The sequence below is a fragment of the Uranotaenia lowii genome, chromosome 1 (genome assembly GCF_029784155.1).
Source record: "Uranotaenia lowii strain MFRU-FL chromosome 1, ASM2978415v1, whole genome shotgun sequence".
Lineage (NCBI taxonomy): Eukaryota > Metazoa > Arthropoda > Insecta > Diptera > Culicidae > Uranotaenia > Uranotaenia lowii.
Genome location: NC_073691.1, coordinates 195,618,520 through 195,639,052, shown reverse-complemented (window position 1 = coordinate 195,639,052; position 20,533 = coordinate 195,618,520). Strand labels below are relative to the sequence as shown.

Sequence of the window (20,533 nt, the reverse complement as noted above, 5' to 3'; positions counted from 1 at the left end):
TAACTAGAATATTTCAACTTATATGGAAAGTAAATGTTGTTTTCGAATTGTTGTCGTACTTTTCCAACCCCGTCTTTAGTCGGGGTTTATGTTTCATCTCTCCTTCCTAACTTAGAAAAAAATTTTCGTAAAAAATCGATTCAGGATGGCGGTAACTCCTTAACCTAACTGTCAATCTTTTTTTTAAGATCAAAAATTGTTCCGAAGAAATTTTGTTACCTTGTTTTAAGAGGTTTTATGCGTGTAAAATTTCAAATTTATCGTGCGATCGTTGAACAAAGTGTGAAGAATTGCATTTAGTGAAGTGTTTAGAAAAATAACTTGATATTTTTGAAGAAAATTGTGTTTTTGATGTAATTTATCGGCCTAGCGGTGAAAAGTGATGTAATTTTTGGTAGGGACATCTAAAGATTAAGTTTTTATATAGGTGGATAGGAGGTTAGATGAAAATGAAAGATGTTGTTTCCTCTAACCTCCTATCCACCTATATAAAAACTTCATAATCTTTAGATGTCCCTACTAAAAAGGACATCACTTTTCACCGCTAGGCCGATAAATTACATCTACAAATATAAATTACGGTGATTAATCTTTCATAAAATTGTGTTTTTAGTTCGTGCGATTTGCTATTAAGATGACGTGGTATTGACAGGTTTCAGATCTTAGCGAAAAAATAGTTTTGAAAACCCAGTAGAGATTGCGCTTTACCGGATCGAATCATGGCTAGCGTTAGCGTTGTGGTTAAGGTTTTGCTATAGAAGCGAGACAGCAACTCTATGACGAGTACACTGATGGAATAATCTTCACAATCCTCACAAAGACCAGCAAGCTAAGTATCGCTTTCCCTTTTTCGATTACCGAAATTGGAGACTTTGTACTAGTTTAAATCAGATTAATCAAAACTAAATTCATTAATTTACTAAATTATCAACTAAATTTCGATCCTGGTTTCAAAATACATAAACATTTGATTTCGAAGTTCTCAGATCAGCGAAAATAACAGAAGATGGCACTGAGAAGTTTCTGAAAAGTGCCATGACTAGCATTAGCGTTACTTTGTTACGTTATTCTACTCCATTCTAAAATTAGTATATCTTCGGGTGTTTTTCAAGCTGATAAATAAGATAATCAGACAAAATTTAGAAAAGTTTTCAACTTTTTTTCCAATATTGCTGAAACAAAGTCCCAAACTTTAAAATCAGATGATCTATTATAACTTCAGAGCAGGTTCCTGAATTTAACGGTGGCAGCTACCGTCTTAATAAAAATATTTATTCATATGAAAAATAATCTCAAAGAAAGCTTTCTGTAAGACAGGGAATTCTTGGATTATAAATGTCACTGGAGGTAACTATAGATTTAGCAGTGCTACAACTCCATTTTCATCATTAATATTTATACAAAACTGCTATGCTAATATGAACACTCCTTTACCGAACAACTGAAACAATATTTCAAATTTTCTCTAGCTAATTCTATAGGTAAGTAGGTTATTTTTGAAATTTATTAAGCGTCAGTGTATGTGAACTGATTCAACTATTATCATATAACAAGACATCAATTTATAATAAGTGCACATCTTCACTACCTTGATGAGATAAAATTATTTTTTAATAAGAGTATTGTGGCTAAGGCAAAGAGGAAAAAGTGAGATCTACAGTTTTTATTTTATGATTACTAAATCGGGATATTCCAGAAAATGGGTTTTTTTTTATTTTGAGCCAATAATTTTTATGTTTGAGGTAATCTAGGAATTGATATGCAACACTCAGGAGTAACAGAGACCGCATGAATAAGCAAACAAGTTAAAGATTCCAGATGAAAAAAATGAGTAACAAATTGTGCAGAATACGTGTCATTTAGGCGTTTTATGGTCGGTAAGGCTATCATTTAGTATCCGGGCACTTTATTTCGGTGATAGCTACGTTACTAGAGCTCGGATATGCAAAACTTTAGCAGCGTTGTGTTGGTTATGAAAAGGACTATCTTGCCTGTTTTTGCCAGATTTTTAAGTCAATGCGTGTTTGAGATATTTACTATGCAAAAAGACATGGTAAAAATAATTTTGCACAAATTTGCGCCTTTTGCGCATTTTTTACCTCAGAAACTCTTCATTTTCGACTTGAAAACTCATAAACTGTTGATTTTTTTCTGATTCTTTTTGGACCGAATGGTTAAGAAGTATAAGGAGCCACTCTAGAATCCACACGAAGTTCACATCAAGCATCGGAATGGAACCCTTGATCTTAAATATGGTAAAAAGTCTATGGTTATTGGGGATAACTGAATGCAGACCCCCTAAAATAATGCAATTAATCCATTTCCGTCAGTCAAAAAGTGTTTTCCGACTAGTAGACACCTAGTAAATAACTAATATTGAACAGTTCCTTAGATTGCAACATGTGCAACCGGTTTTTACGCAATGTGACAGATGTGTCCTGATGGACGAAGAAATTTATGTAAAAACCGGATTTAAGAGATCAAATTTTTCGAGATGCCTACTAATGAAAAGGTTCCAACATGATTCCAATTGCTTTTTCCAGGTGAGTTTGTGTAAAATATCATGATTTTGCAAAGGTTTTACTTCTGTGGTAAAAATAATATAACAATACATGACTGACACAAGTGTGCAAAGATAAAAAAGTGATTTTATGAAAAGATAGGATTATTTCTTGAAATCATTGATAAATATATTTTTTTTATATTTTTATATTAAATGTCATATTAACACCTTCATTTCCTGCATAGAAAGTTTTTCGATCAAATGAATAGTTTTTAAAATACAATCGTCTGTAACTGCCCGGATACTAAATGATCATAGCCTTAGTAAGGGAAAGCTTTGAAGATTGCAAAAAAAGCTATAGGCCAGTCATCTCAATTCATTTAATACAAAGTTACACAGGATAATTGATTGAGATTCCTTTAAAATTTCAACTTCATCAAATAATTCACAATTTTGAATTCCTTAGCTTTCTTAGTTTAGTTAGAAACTAGATTATCAACTCTTGAAGATTTGTTTTAATTGTGAGATATGACGCATAATTGCTTCTATGCTTACATGATAAAGTTTTAGTTTTAATTCGATTATGAGGTAGATTTATATGAATGGTAAAATACTGCCTTGATGAGTAAATTTAACATACGATAAGATGTTTCAACCTATTTTACCAAAATCAAAATGTTATTGATTTCTATCTTTCATTTATTTTTCCGTCCATCGAGAAGAAATGATTTTATATTATCGAGATAAATGATGTCACAGTTATCAAAATTATTTAGCCTTAAGAAAATTATCTTTTTTCAAAATCAACAAAAATAATACATCTGTACAAGGAATAAAAGAAGTTGTTTCATAATTGATGAAGATTAATACAGTAATGGTTGTATTATTCTGTAAAGGGTTTTTTGTACTTTTTGGAAAAAATCTATCACTTATTAGAAACATAAGATTGATTAATTGCAAAACGTTATTCATTATGATTTACCAAAATAAAAATTGTTTTCCATTTATTCAAACATCTATTTTATGTTTAGTAAGAAATATTTCAAAATATTAAAAATGCGTTAGATAAAAAAAGTGCTACAGGAAAAGAAAGCATTGGTTGAATAAGGTTAAAATATAAGGGATAAAAAGCAGGAAAACAAATGTTCATTTTTTTTATTGATTATTCGTTGAAAATAGCATACAAACATAATACATATACACTATTCAAATATATCGTTACTTCAGAAACCAGCAAAAGTGTAGGATAAAAATTACAGTTTATTCAGATCTTTACCCTTGTCAGAAGTGTCTCCTGATCATATCCTTTCACGCCATTCCAGAAAAAAAATATTTGCTAGGATGCAGAGGTGACCTCGGTCCTAAAGCACGAAATTATTCTTTCAATCCTTTTTCTCTTTTCCGAACTATCTATCGACTACTAGGACGTGGCCGGCGCCGTTTTTGATGAATAAAGAGAGAGCTTTCGAGCACGATTATAGTTTAAAACAAATTCGAACACGATTATAGTTTAAAGCTTCTAATGTACCGGGATGTTTCAATATTCGCCTAATTTACTCATATAAGTTTATAAGTAATTGTTTCTGTTTTTTACTTAAAGTATCAGGAAATTGGGAATTAAACTGAGCAATTATTTTCAAGCTGTTGACAGATAGTATATTTGAAAATATCATCATGCTGTTGCTTAATATTCTATTAGACTAATAGACATTCATAAGTGAGAACTGCCATTTGTGTGTCGTCCGGATAGGAAGTACTCTCTCATCAAATCTTTAAGAAGACAGGTTCCCGTGTCAAACATATCCAGCAGCACCGATTGTACTTGAGCTTCCGACCACATAATTTGTCATGAAACGATAGCTGTTCAAACTTTCTTTCATTGCTGACAATTTTTAATCGGAAATGAGGTTCTGTATCATTAGAAACAACAGGCAGTGTGTGATTTCTATCCGTAACAGTTCCTTCCAAAAAAATTAATTGGAAATGAGCTCTTTGAGGATAATCATATCGGAAAATCTTCACACCTTTTCCTTTGGATGGTTTCAAATGTTTCTTTCTTTTTCGTTCTTGTCGGTGTCCTTGGACGAAATTGCCCTGGAAAGAAAAATAGAAAATGAAACTTGCTGAATGGTTTTGCTAATTTTTTTTGAAAAGATTGATCATACTCACCAGAAAAACATATCTTCCTGAGCCTTGCAAACCTACACCAACTTTTTGATACGTTCAGCAAATCAAATGTCAATTTGGATAAACATTGACTACTTGATATTACACAAAAAAAAACTTTCTCGCATCGCGTACGTAGAAAAAATGTAATATCAAAACGATGATCCAAGAAAATACATCGGTTTGCTTACATCTTCATAAATGACATCGGGCAGCTTTACATTTTTTTTTGCTGTGTTAAACATAATATAGCCCCCAGGACATAAGATTTTTGAATCTAAGACACCCCTACAAATGTGCAAACATTTTTCCCCTTCAATGTACATACAGACCCCACAGGCGGATGCATGATGAAAAATTTTCGTGGTTAAATTCAATTTCCACATTCCGCAAGCTTCAACATAAGGCTATGTTGGCAAATCTTGACCACCAATGATCTAAAGGGTGTCCCACAACAAATTGCATCACAAAAAACGCTGTAAAAATTCCTTTCCTACCGATTCTTTTCTAACTATCTGACTATAAACTTTAAACCATTTGTGATCTTTTCGTTTATTTACTTGATTCCAGTTCAAATCCTTATTCGTATGTGTAGGAATGAGATGAAGGAGATACAGAAAATACATGAAATTTTATAAAAATAAAAAAAAATAATGGTTGTGTTCGGCAACACTGAAGATAAATAAAATAAATGTTATATTAACGTTTGCTATTTTGGTTACACTATGCAAAAAAAAACAAAGTCATTGATCTATTTTTGTAAGTGACAGACGTGTCTGAATAAATCTCTGAATTGAGATTCATAAAAATTGTAAAATCACGACAATGTTTGTTATGATATTGCTTTTTGGTGGAAAAAATGGAATGGCTTTGGAAACGCAGATTTTTTAAACGGTTGCTGCTGATTGCATGTTTTAGACTGGTCATCCGGTTGAAAAAAAAACGGAATTGACTAAGGAAGTATCAAGGTCTTTTGATACACTAGGTTCTCTGACTTTCACAGTAAGTAGGCGAGGAGTGAGCGGGGCTCTCAATGAGTTTGTTTATTTTTTGCTCAGCTTTTCGGTGGTTTGTTGGTAAACAAACTTCATGAGTTCCGTATAGTTGCATAGCCTACATAGCCAAAATGGCTGAATCGGGAATTCGATATTCGGTAACACCTCCTGAATATATACACACCTTGGGAAGTATGTACATATTTTTTAGGCTGCTGTTGCTGATTGTTTGTTTTGATTTGGCCTTCTGGTGGAAATAGACAGAATTGGCTTAGGAAACGCAGATTTTTAAGGCTGTTTCTTCTGATTTCATAATTTGATTTGGATTTTTAAGGCTACTGCTGCAGATTGTTTGTTTTGAATTGGCCTTTTGGTAAAGAAAGCTGTTTCTCAGAATACAATCGAATAATTCCAGCTCTCGTAAAGAGAGACAAAGTGACAAGAAAAGCACACTTTGTGAAAGCTGTTGCTAAGAATGTTTTTGGATTATTCCGGCCCTGGTAATCAAAAACAGAGCGACAGGGAAAGTACAGATTGGGAACGCTTTTGCGAAGGATATTTTCGGATTAGAAAAGCTTTTGCAGACAATGGAATGTAGAATTTAAATGAGGGACATTTGAATTATAAAATTTTTTTTTTAGTAAAACAAAAGTCTGTAAATAAAGGATTTTATTGAGAATAGAGTTGAGAAGGATTGTAGAGAGAGATGAGTAGAAGGATATGCAATAAACAAATAAAATTTGTAGGATGGAGAAAAAAGATGTGGAATATGGAATAAAAACTAAAGATATTTGGTAAATAATTTTTTTTAAGGAACAAAAGATGCGTTAAAAGTTTAAATTGAGAATAGAGGAGAGAAGGAGTGTAGGGATGGGATGAAGGATATGCAGGATGTGAATCAAATTTGACTCGGAAACACTGAAGATAAATAAAATAAATGTCTATGGTAACGTTTGTAATTTTGGAAATCGTTGAATCACGACAGTTATTCGAGGATTTGGCCCAACTTTACTCAAAAGATTTTGCGCAACATATGAAAAAATGTTTCATTTATCCGAAAACGAACTTTTGCGTCATTTCTTCCTCCAAATTGATCTCTTTTTGATGCTCACTTAGTGCCTGGTTAATGTTGCTTTATTTCTTGTTCTTGTATACAAAAGTGACCTTTTTGGCTTCATATCACTTCGGGCACGAGAACAAAAAATTTTAGAAGTTTTTTTTTGCAATTTTTCAACTTTTCTCGTAAGGAGTTACAGCATCTAAAAGCAAAAAAAAAATCACCTGTCATCTGTTCTAATCATGTATATTGGTATTTATATTCATCACACAACTAAAAGTTACCTGATTCAACATTTTTTCTGTAATTTGAACCTAAGAATGTCGAGGCAGGGCGAAGCGCTCCTTTTCCGTTTATCTATAAACACAATTTACATTTTTTCAAATTTATGTGCAGTTCACACAACAACACTTATAAAGAAATGTCTCTGTTTAATTGGAAAGCATAACTTGAACATAAACGTAAATATTGGAAATTCTTGAATTTCATATAGATTTATTTTTCACAAGAATGTCAGCAGCGAAGGCACTTGAATCAATAAACACATATGTTTATATATTTTTCGTGAAGCACAGTTCCCTTTTCAAAACTTTTGTTTTATTTAAAGGATGGCATCCTTCATTCATAAAAAGAGTTAAAAAATATTCTTTTTAACGTGTAAGTCTTACCTCCAGTTCCCGAAACTCGCGGCTGGGCCCGTATTTTCGTTGTCCTCGAAGTTTTTTTTTCTAACTTTGTATGTCTCGATGTTTTTCTTCAATAGATTGTTAAAATTATAAGACTTGATCTAATATGAACTTATATGCATCTGCCTCACTATCATTAAGACATCTAACTTTTTTTTCTAGCATTTTAAGCATTTAAACAAACGTTATTTGAGAATTTTCCTTTTATTCAGAATACATTTTTCTTCCTGTTTCAAGTAAAGAAAAAGATGAATGATAAATATTCTCAGGAGATTATTTTTCGAAAACTTCATTGAGGCTGGAACAAATATCAAATTCTTCTATTATCCCAACCCCCTTCAAGTTTTCAAAAATTCCGAAGGGGGAAATAAATAAAGTTCAATATATTCTTCGTAGGTTTAAACAATTGAAACTGCGAAAGTCAAACTGTTGAAGATAAGAAATTTTAAATCCGATTTTTTTTGAAAAAATTGATCTAGAATAGCACAAATTTTTGATTTGGTATAGTGTAGATTGTATGCAAATATGTTGCATGGATGTTTTTGTCAAATGTGTTGAAATTTATTGAAAATGTGGATAATTTTTTTTTCATCCCCCTCTAATGATGTTGAAAATCCTGCGAACAAAAGAAGGTTTTTAAATTGGTTCCGTCCTTATTTTATCAAATTCGGCAAAATTAGGACTCAGATATGAATTGGCAAAAATTATTTAAACCCAAACTTTGTGGAACAATTTTGATTCTTAATACTGACGAATATTTTGAATGATTGATATTAATAAATCGTGGGTGACAAGTTAAAGATTTTTTTCAGCCAGCATTGAAGTCGACTACCAAAATTTTTCATTCCCTGACAAAAACTAAGTTTCCTGATAAGCTTTGTCTCGTGTTTTCTTTATATTCGATTGGGATCACCGTTTTCTTTATCTTAGCGTACTAAAAATTATCTGAACATGTAAATGTATTTATTTCCACAACATTTAATGTGAATCACTAGCCAATAGATTGAATTTCGTTTGTTAATATTGTATTTTACGATTATTTTATATGGGAGCCCTAGTAGCTAGCATGCTTTTAAACGCTAAAACTGCCAACCTCCAGAAGAAGTACTATGTATGCCATGACGGAGATTCGATCTCATGACCTCTGGCATAAAAGACATATGCTCTAACCTCTAAGCTAAAGCCGCCGGCTATATTGACACGTTGCAGTTTTTATGCGAAGTCAACACGGTGGGATAAGGTATCAAAAATGAAGGCCTTTGAACTTTTTTTTAAAAGGTCAAGACTCAAGTAATATGATCAGTTTATTATATGAGTCTCCATTAGAATCCGTTTCAATCTCAAGTCTTGATCTTAAAAAATATGTTAGAATCAGTTAACAATTTAGCAAATAAAATAACATTAATGCTGGTTTTGAATATTTTTTAATAACATTGAATTAGTAAAAAATATATTTATGAACTTCGGAGAAAAGGGTCTTATGCAGTAGATGGATAAAATGGAAACATAATGAATTCGTATTTTTATGGCATAACCAGTTAAAAAACTGGATTTAAGAATACAAGGGTAATATAAAAAGAGTAATTTTTACAGATTCAAAGGGGTTTCCATGCATCTAAATAATGACGTTTTATTAATGATTTTTGAATTTTGACTTCTTGATACTGGTTTTATAGTTCTTTTCTTTGAGCAACATATTTATTTCTTGCTAGCCCCCAAAACCGTCATAAAGGGCGCTTCCCAAACCCTTAACTTTGCCTGCTCAAGTTCATTCTTGAGTATATGGCTGCCGAATCGACAACTTATCAGATAAAAGATAAAATTCGGGTAGTAAGGAGTATACACAAATGAAATGTTATCCTCATTTTTCAACGGTTACAGGATTATTAAAACTAAAATAATTCGGGAAAAACAAAAATGGTTCACAAAATATAAATTTTAAAAACAATACTGATACATGTTGTAAAATTTCGATTATTTTTCCCATGTATCGAAACATTGTGAAGATTAATTTCACATAAATGATGTGCCGGAAAGTTACCATTCCATTAATTTGTCAAAACAGAAAAGTGTTTGAAGTCTGCGGTGTTCAAATTATTTAAAAAAAACTATTATCATTAATTTTTTGCTGATCTGGTTTGGGTATAGAAGCTTGAAAATCGTTGCTTTGTTTTACAAACAGTTTTAGCAGAAATGTTATCAAAATAATACGAGAAATAAATGGCATCACTTCTAACCATCTTATAGTGCCCAATTACTTCACACGGCTACCAACCCAAATGGAACGCTGAAATAACGCTAAATTGAACCATGAAGAGCCGTAGATGGAAAATTTCCGCGTGTCGCCGACAGAATCCCGGAGGCTATCCTGACAACTTTATTCCAATGTGTCTCTGGTTGCGAAAAGGACGAATGTCAGTTTGGCGGAAAACCGTGTCCCAAGCACGCGAATGCATGGCAATCCACGAGCCGACCGACGGACGTGTGGGAGGTGAAAATTTTCTGGATTTCCTTCTGACTGATTTGCTCCTCCTGGGGTCCTGTAACTGGTTAGATGTTGACTATGACGGAATCGGGAGAATCCTGGGTCATCCCTACTGGAGGAGTTCCAAACAGTTACAAACTATCTAGCGCACAGTGTCTGTCATTGAAGGTGGAACACACCTACAAATGTATTACCTACTCGTAGTTTGTCTTGAACGGGGTTAACAACAATAGCTGAGCACACCGGTGACACATCGTTTTCCGGAACCGGATGGCCCTTGACTGGAAACATTCATCCCCCCTGGGGCCGGTTTCGAATCATTAGGCTTGCTTTCCTCCCGGTTGAATAGATTTCCGGGTTGGGTGACTGAACTGGCACTCTTGAACTCACTAGATTTAATTATTTGTCACGAATAAGATTCGCACTCTTTTTCCATGGTGTTTTATTCGAATGAACGGTTTAAAATTACGAAAATAACAAAATTGAAAAAAATGACAAAAATAAAAAAAGTTTCAAAACTGAAAAAATACAAAAATGACAAAAATGGCAAAACTAACAAAAATGACACAAAAATAACACAAAAATGACAAAAATGAGAAAAAAGACAAAAATGACAAAAATGACAAAAATGACAAAAATGAGAAAAAAGACAAAAATGACAAAAATGACAAAAATGACAAAAATGACAAAAATGACAAAAATGACAAAAATGACAAAAATTACAAAAATGACAAAAATGTCAAAAATGACAAAAATGACAAAAATGACAAAAATGACAAAAATGACAAAAATGACAAAAATGACAAAAATGACAAAAATGACAAAAATGACAAAAATGACAAAAATGACAAAAATGACAAAAATGACAAAAATGACAAAAATGACAAAAATGACAAAAATGACAAAAATGACAAAAATGACAAAAATGACAAAAATGACAAAAATGACAAAAATGACAAAAATGACAAAAATGACAAAAATGACAAAAATGACAAAAATGACAAAAATGACAAAAATGACAAAAATGACAAAAATGACAAAAATGACAAAAATGACAAAAATGACAAAAATGACAAAAATGACAAAAATGACAAAAATGACAAAAATGACAAAAATGACAAAAATGACAAAAATGACAAAAATGACAAAAATGACAAAAATGACAAAAATGACAAAAATGACAAAAATGACAAAAATGACAAAAATGACAAAAATGACAAAAATGACAAAAATGACAAAAATGACAAAAATGACAAAAATGACAAAAATGACAAAAATGACAAAAATGACAAAAATGACAAAAATGACAAAAATGACAAAAATGACAAAAATGACAAAAATGACAAAAATGACAAAAATGACAAAAATGACAAAAATGACAAAAATGACAAAAATGACAAAAATGACAAAAATGACAAAAATGACAAAAATGACAAAAATGACAAAAATGACAAAAATGACAAAAATGACAAAAATGACAAAAATGACAAAAATGACAAAAATGACAAAAATGACAAAAATGACAAAAATGACAAAAATGACAAAAATGACAAAAATGACAAAAATGACAAAAATAACAAAAATAACAAAAATGACAAAAATGACAAAAATGACAAAAATGACAAAAATGACAAAAATGACAAAAATGACAAAAATTACAAAAATGACAAAAAATGACAAAAAATGACAAATATGACAAAAATGACAAAAATGACAAAAATGACAAAAATGACAAAAATGACAAAAATGACAAAAATGACAAAAATGACAAAAATGACAAAAATGACAAAAATGACAAAAATGACAAAAATGACAAAAATGACAAAAATGACAAAAATGACAAAAATGACAAAAATGACAAAAATGACAAAAATGACAAAAATGACAAAAATGACAAAAATGACAAAAATGACAAAAATGACAAAAATGACAAAAATGACAAAAATGACAAAAATGACAAAAATGACAAAAATGACAAAAATGACAAAAATGACAAAAATGACAAAAATGACAAAAATGACAAAGATGACAAAAATGACAAAAATGACAAAAATGACAAAAATGACAAAAATGACAAAAATGACAAAAATGACAAAAATGACAAAAATGACAAAAATGACAAAAATGACAAAAATGACAAAAATGACAAAAATGACAAAAATGACAAAAATGACAAAAATGACAAAAATGACAAAAATGACAAAAATGACAAAAATGACAAAAATGACAAAAATGACAAAAATGACAAAAATGACAAAAATGACAAAAATGACAAAAATAACAAAAATAACAAAAATAACAAAAATGACAAAAATGACAAAAATGACAAAAATGACAAAAATGACAAAAATGACAAAAATTACAAAAATGACAAAAAATGACAAAAAATGACAAATATGACAAAAAATGACAAAAATGACAAAAATGGCAAAAATGACAAAAATGACAAAAATGACAAAAATGACAAAAATGACAAAAATGACAAAAATGACAAAAATGACAAAAATGACAAAAATGACAAAAATGACAAAAATGACAAAAATGACAAAAATGACAAAAATGACAAAAATGACAAAAATGACAAAAATGACAAAAATGACAAAAATGACAAAAATGACAAAAATGACAAAAATGACAAAAATGACAAAAATGACAAAAATGACAAAAATGACAAAAATGACAAAAATGACAAAAATGACAAAAATGACAAAAATGACAAAAATGACAAAAATGACAAAAATGACAAAAATGACAAAAATGACAAAAATGACAAAAATGACAAAAATGACAAAAATGACAAAAATGACAAAAATGACAAAAATGACAAAAATGACAAAAATGACAAAAATGACAAAAATGACAAAAATGACAAAAATGACAAAAATGACAAAAATGACAAAAATGACAAAAATGACAAAAATGACAAAAATGACAAAAATGACAAAAATGACAAAAATGACAAAAATGACAAAAATGACAAAAATGACAAAAATGACAAAAATGACAAAAATGACAAAAATGACAAAAATGACAAAAATGACAAAAATGACAAAAATGACAAAAATGACAAAAATGACAAAAATGACAAAAATGACAAAAATGACAAAAATGACAAAAATGACAAAAATGACAAAAATGACAAAAATGACAAAAATGACAAAAATGACAAAAATGACAAAAATGACAAAAATGACAAAAATAACAAAAATTACAAAAATGACAAAAATGACAAAAATGACAAAAATGACAAAAATGACAAAAATGACAAAAATGACAAAAATGACAAAAATGACAAAAATGACAAAAATGACAAAAATGACAAAAATGACAAAAATGACAAAAATGACAAAAATGACAAAAATGACAAAAATGACAAAAATGACAAAAATGACAAAAATGACAAAAATGACAAAAATGACAAAAATGACAAAAATGACAAAAATGACAAAAATGACAAAAATGACAAAAAATGACAAAAATGACAAAAAATGACAAAAATGACAAAAATGACAGAAAATCACACAAAAATAACACGAAAATGACACAAAAATAACATCAAATGACACGAAAATGTCACAAAAATGACAAAAATGACAAAAATGACAGAAAATCACACAAAAATAACACGAAAATGACACAAAAATAACATCAAATGACACGAAAATGTCACAAAAATGACAAAAAATTTACACAAAATTGACACAAAATTGACACAAAAAAGACACGAAAATAACTAACGCACACAAAAATGACAAAAATAACCAGAAAATTACACGAAAATGACACAAAAATTAAATAAAAATGATACATAAATGTCAAAAAATTGACACAATAACTACACAAAAATGACACCAAAATTACACAAAAATGACCCAAAAATGAGACAAAAATGACACAACAATGACACAAAAATGACACGTAAGTGACTATAAAATTTCACAAAAATGACACAAAACGACAAAAACGACACGAAAATGACCAAAAATGACAAAAAATTACACAAAAATGACACAAAAATGACACAAAAGTGATACAAAAATGACACAAAAATGACACAAAAATGAAACAAAACTGTCACAAAAATGACACAAAAGTGACACACAATGGCACAAAAATTAGATGAAAATGATACAAAAATTACGTTAAAGTTAAAAAAAAATTACAATAAAAAAATGACACAAAAATCACACAAAAATGACTCAAAAATGACCCAAAAATGATACCAAAATGCGACAAAAATAAAACAAAAGTTTTTTCTTCCCAACTTTAAATTGTGCTACCAGATTGGCAGCAGTAAAGCAAATGCCTTAATTTTGGCATTTTAATGGCCATCAGCTTATTTGCTGTTACAGGAAAGTGATCTCAAGTTCAATACATCGAATCATTGCTCTGAGTAACAATCTGTGTAAACGTTTCGTCGGAAATAACATCCATTACTGCGAAACGTTTAACCCTTTGACACTTGCTCTCATCAGGAATCATATTATACTCATTCCGCAACTAATATCGTTGGTAAATCAATTAAATCACACGTGAGCACTTAATTCAAACGCGCCGCGCCACACAATTATGCAGAGCTTAATTTACGTCACCAGTTTCCTATTTATATGAAGACCGGTCCGACACTCTTAAGCGTTCAATAGCATTTGCTGCGAAACTCAATGGGAAGGTGTGTGTAGTTTTTCTGACATCATTAAAAGCAGAACCGATTCATATTTACCTTTGCTGTCGTTAACCATCATCATCATCATCGGCATCGGTTGAATGAGGCTCTTTCTCCAGAGGCGATGGCGGCGTTATGATGTGGCTTTTCTCTTCGAATGGAGGGGTGGGGTTGGGTTTGAATGAAGGATAGGCAGGTGTGGCTGCATAATATCACACGCCATAATTAATGGTTCGAAATTGTTGGTTGTCGGTTTTAGAATGTCGAGAAGAGGTTGAGTGCGTGCTTTAGAAGCGTCCAGAAAGTGTGGGGACAGGACTACGTGACAAAATTGCAAGGACACGTGTGGTTCGGGATTGTGTGACTAGTTTGCGGGAAATTTTGCTCGAGGACGAAGTCCGATTTTGACCATCGTTGATGGTTATCCATTTTTTTTTTTTTTGAAGTATCAAACTCGCACATGCACTGATGTAGCACTTTTAATAATAAATTAACACCATTTTTTCGATCAGCACCACTAAATGTATCACCTTTCCCATTGCAGATGTACTACCTTCCGCACTAGACAGTTTCTCTGGCACCGCCACCAATTCCATCTATCCCAACTTCTATCCGTCGGATGTGATCGAAGATCCGCCCCCGACCAGCACCTATCCCTACTTTCTGTTTCCCTCGAAAAAATATCCGGTTTCGGCCTTCGAGCCAACAATCTTCAATGGCGTGGACTACATCAATGTCCCGGCCATAATCCCCAGCACCAATCATTCAACAACCCAGCACCAGCACCCGCACCCTCATCACCCACAACATCCCTCTGCACCACCACCCCCACCCTCAGCACCGGACGATTCGCACGATCGTCTTCGCACCGATGGCACTGAAATGCACCACACACAGCAGCACCATCACTTTTCTTCCACTGAGCACCAACGCAATGTTGACAACAGCTTCGGCACCAACTTTAGCAGTGGGCATCACTACGGTTCCCATCACAATGGCCAGCATGCCCCGCCAAGATCCGGCGGAACAGAACCGGAGGGTACCGGAAGCAGCGCCTCCTGGTGGGACGTCCTGGTGCCCCCGGATCTGCACCAGCGACTGGAACGCGGTAAGCTCACTCTCTAGATTGTTTGTTGTCCTAGTTAGAAGTGTAGTTTTCTGAGAAGAATTGAGAGAAAAGTCTTACAAAATTGCCTAAATTATCAAATTGAAAAAAACAATTCAAAATTCTTAAAATTTCTAAAGTGGAAATTAACACCTATATAATCGGGAAAAAAAATGAAAATGATAACAAAAACAAGGATATACTAAAAAATCCTAGAAAATGGTGAAAATGACACATGACAATGACAATGAAAAGCACAAAAAACAACACAAAAATTCAACAGGAATGACACAAAAATGACAAAACAATACATGGCCGTAGAAACATGGGGGCAGGGGTTTGGGGATTAACCCCCCCCCCCCCCCTCCCCATGAGGGTCCAAAAAAGGCAGCGAGGTATTCTAGTCTACAATCAAAATTTCAAATTCCTTATAAAATTTTGTGATTGAGGTTATTCAAGAGTAACAATCTTGACTCAGAACTCATGCCATAACCTCAAAAACTGATCCAAGGTTCAGAATTATTCAACAGTTTATGAAAAAATTCTCATTGTTGATATAAATTCAGTTCTGAGTTTATATTAAAATCAGATATAACTCTTTTCGGAGGAAATATTAACAAAACTAAATTATTTTTCGGTTCGCATATTTCAAATTTTGTATCCAGTTTAGGATTTTTATCTTCAGTTCGAATCATCATTAGAAATTAGAAATGAATGCTGGTTCAAATTTGGTTTCATCAGTTTCAAAAATCATGAGCTGTAATTTCGAAAACCATGAATTTTTTATGAAATTTTCATGGTTTTCGGAGTTCAAATTTATGGTTATTTCGAAACCGATGATTTGATTTATAAGTTTCAAAACCCATAAGCATTTAAATGTTTAAATAATAATTTTCCGAATAATTAAAAAGATGATCAGAAACCGTTCTGAGATTTTTTTCAAATTAAGATTCGAAGTTTTTAAATTTAATTCTTCTGCAGAATTCAAACATAACAAAGCGTCATTATGGCGATTCAGAATTGAAAAATCGAAATCAGATTCATGATTTGAAATTCGTATTTTCTCCACTGTTGGATTAAAAATAAATCATTAAAATAATGAATTCAATTTGAAACCGAAAATAGCAGAGTTAAAATTACATATTTATAAAACAAAATTCACTTCTTGGTTCATGTTTAAAATTTTGAATTAAGAATCAGTTTTTTTTTATTTTAATTTCAAAAAACGTTTTGAAACTTTGAAATCAGATTCAAAGTTTCAATTTTAAATTCAGGTTCGGACAGATTCAGATTTTTAAATTAAAAAGTCTGATTTAGCAATGAGTTTTACAATGAAGGTAAGAATATAAAGATGAATGTTTCGTTGAGGAACTTAAATCGCAAGAGTTCGCAGACAGATAATTCGTATTGTAAATTCAATTTAATATTAGATTTTTTTTAATCAAAGTTGGTTGGTTAACATGGTTGAAAACCATGAATTTATATTAGAACTTAAGATTATTTTGCAAATTTTGTAAAAGAAAAACCTCCAAAGAACCAAAAGATATAAATTATGGAATTGATTTTTAATAAAAAATATTTAGTGATAAAAACATGTATTCTTAACTTATCAAAAATCTACAAGGAATTCAGTATTTTCTCAGTCTTTTATTTAAGATAAGGTTGCCAGATTTCAGGGTTTTATCCAGGTTTGCCAAGATATTTGATAAAAAACTTAGGAACAATCCGGCCCAGTCCTGTTTCTCGGGTTATTGAAAAAAGCTGCGATTTATTCATACAAAAAAAAAACAAAAACAAATAGTGTTGTAATTTTTTACTTCTTTCGTATTTTTAACATAACCATGAAAGGCTTTTTAGAAGCCTAAAAAATGATTTAAGATCTGTCGATAAGTTTTGATGAAACATTTTTTTTTTCAATTTTTTCTTGATTTTGTTGTGTATTTTTTGGGTTTTAGCAAAAATTGCCCGGTTTTTTTGTCGTGAATTTTGAAATCAAATACAAGCCCGGATTTTGCCAAGTTTTTATATAAAACTACCAGATTTGTCCGGCCCGGATACGTGCTGACAAAAATCTGGCAACCTTAATTTAAGATTAATAATATTGCAGTTTTCAAAACAGCCAATTATGAGCCGTTTGCAAATATATAATTTCCAAAAAAAGAACCATTTTTCAAACTAAAATCTTAAGTTTGAATCAAATTTGCAATAATCGTTTGGAACTGCTAATTTAAAATCTTTTCCTATAACTTTTTAATTTTTTTTTAAATTACTTTGATGTTTAAAGTATTTCAATTTGCCTAGAGTTTGATAGATTCAGTTTATTTGATTTGAAAATAAATGTTGTTTTTAAAAAATTGTAGACTTTTTAAAACTAATTAAATCAGATAAACTTAATCTTCTAGACGTTCAAAAGTTTTAACCATCGGGTTTAGTACCCGGGGGTGAAGTACCATTTTTCGTTTCTAAAAGCTTTTTAAAGAAAATCGACTTAGCATTGAATTGATTTTAAGACATATTTTCAAAACTATCTTTATTTTACGAAAAACTATTAATGTAAAAGAACTTTAAATGGAGACTCAAATAGTACTTAAATTACAAAAACAACTTTTCTCATTCATGTATTATTAAAGCAAGAGTATAAGGATAAAAAAAAATCAGTCACCAAAACCCCTCTCATGAGACGGTTCTTCCTACGGCCCTGAAACAAAAACTTTCAACAACACAACAACATGATAAGAATGACAATGAATGACAATTAAAAACTGAAAATTGTCGTGAATATTACAAACAAATCACAAAAATTTGAATACATTCACACTAACTTGACAAAAGCATGGATAAAACTGACACAAAGTTTAAAGAAAAACAAAACAAACATGTTAACATGTAAATAAAAAAAAATTAACATCAAATTGAAACAGAAGCATCACCAATGAGACACAGGGAACGACGCTAAATGCCGCAAAAAGGACGCAACAATGACATAAAATTGATAAACAAAAATGATACAAAACTGATACTAATGTAAACTAAAAATGGCAGAAAAATAAAACAACAAAAACAGAGAAAAATGCTTTAAAAATGATACAAAATGGCAAAACTAACGCAAACATGACACAAATACACTCTGGTAGAACAATTTCATCTATGAACAATTTGACACTACTACCTAAACCAATATATCTCTCTTGTTTCCCAACATCGGAGTCTCTCAACGAATTTTTGAAATTTTATTTTTTCGATCTTTACATTTTTATGGAAGCAGGAAAAAAAATTCCCTAATCAGTCTTGAGAGTCAATGTGACACCCCTCGCTCAAAACCGCTTTGTCTCTCTACTATCTCAACCGATTAGTATAAAATATAAAGTTTTAGAAGTCTTTTAATGTTACTCATATATCCCAAGCAATTAAAAGTCCCATAAAAGAGGTACAAAAATGCCTAACAGTTCTATCATTGATATGAAGTACGTTCTATGCAGCTGAAAATTTAGGTACTTATTAATACTTTCAAGTTCCTAAACAGGTCTTAATGATGTTCTATTCAGTTTTCAGAGGCTAGGTTAATTCAGCTTCCAAAAATTCCTAAAATGAGCAAAAAATTCACTCTCTAACTCAATTGCACCCTTGGCATCGGTTTAATCACCTCCTCTTATTTATTTACTATGCTCAGTACATAGTTAAGGTTGCCAGAATTTTTTCAACGCGTATCCGGGCCGGAAAAACCGGGCAATTTGATATGAAAACCTGGCAAAATCCAGGCATTTCATTTCAAAAGCTACGACCTTAAATCCGGGCAAATTTCATCAAATCACAAAAATAACTTAACAAAAATCATGAAAAAAATTGAAACAACATTTTTTTCCATCAAAACTCTTCGACAAATTTTAAATCGATTCCCCGAATTCCTCAAATGAAGTGAATATATCCGGGCAAAATCCGGTCATTTTTGAATGAAATCCAGACATCCGAACCGGGCCGGACTGTTCCCAAATTTTTTATTAAAACCGGTCAATCTGGCAACCTTATACATGGTGCCGCCATGATGCTACACACCGGATTAAAAGCTCGACAAATTGCTCAATTGCTTCTTCCTTACATTTCCTACATATATCGCATCAGAATGGACACACAGATACAAAACTACTAATTGAAAAAAAAACTTGCCCGGCTAGGGAATCGAAGCCCGACCTTCGAGGTGAGAATCGAACACGCTACCACAAGACCACGCCTGGATGTTCTTCTAACTGAAACTAAAACTCAAAATGGGGATGTGATTTTGATAGCACCTTAATGCACTATTAGTGACAAAGTGAATCCAGTTTTGAGCACTTTTGGGCCCTTTATGTGACTTAAGTCCCTTACATCGTTTATATAAATCACTTTTGCAACTTCCAAGTTCATTAATGGGTACATATAGCTCACTCATGGGAATTTGGCAAAATGAGTCACATACACGAATGTACGATTTAAATCACTTTTGCAACATTCAAGTTTATTAATGAGTACATAAAGTTCACCAAGGAAATTGGGCAGTTGATTCTCTTTGTCAGCCAATATGTAATTTTCAAGGCCTTCATTCAAGTAAATGTGTGACTTTTGGTTGCTTGGGATGTTTCTCAGACAATAATCACCAACAACGCTTAAGTTTTCCACTATTCAAAGTCTAAGAAAAAAGAAAAAAACATGCTTCGGAAAAAAGACTGGAGATTAGTTTCGGAATGCTAAAAATCACTAAGTGTCTAAGAATCCTAAAGTTGCGGACAAGGAATTATTTTCGAAAAATTGTTTAAGATCATGACATGACAGAAAATGCAATAAAAGTGGTGTTAAAATCGTACTTTTGAAGCAATGAACCGTAAAAATAGTTAAAATC

At 31.5% G+C, this 20,533-nt stretch overlaps 1 protein-coding gene across 1 annotated transcript in view; it reads left to right on the top strand.

Moving 5' to 3' along the window:
* The window catches only part of LOC129738269 (uncharacterized), a 175,159-nt gene that overhangs the window by 77,618 nt on the left and 77,008 nt on the right, over positions 1-20,533 (top strand). The window contains exon 6 of the mRNA XM_055729452.1: positions 15,068-15,663. Within this exon, the coding sequence (XP_055585427.1) occupies positions 15,068-15,663 (596 nt within the window). The remainder of the gene's footprint in view (positions 1-15,067; positions 15,664-20,533) is intronic.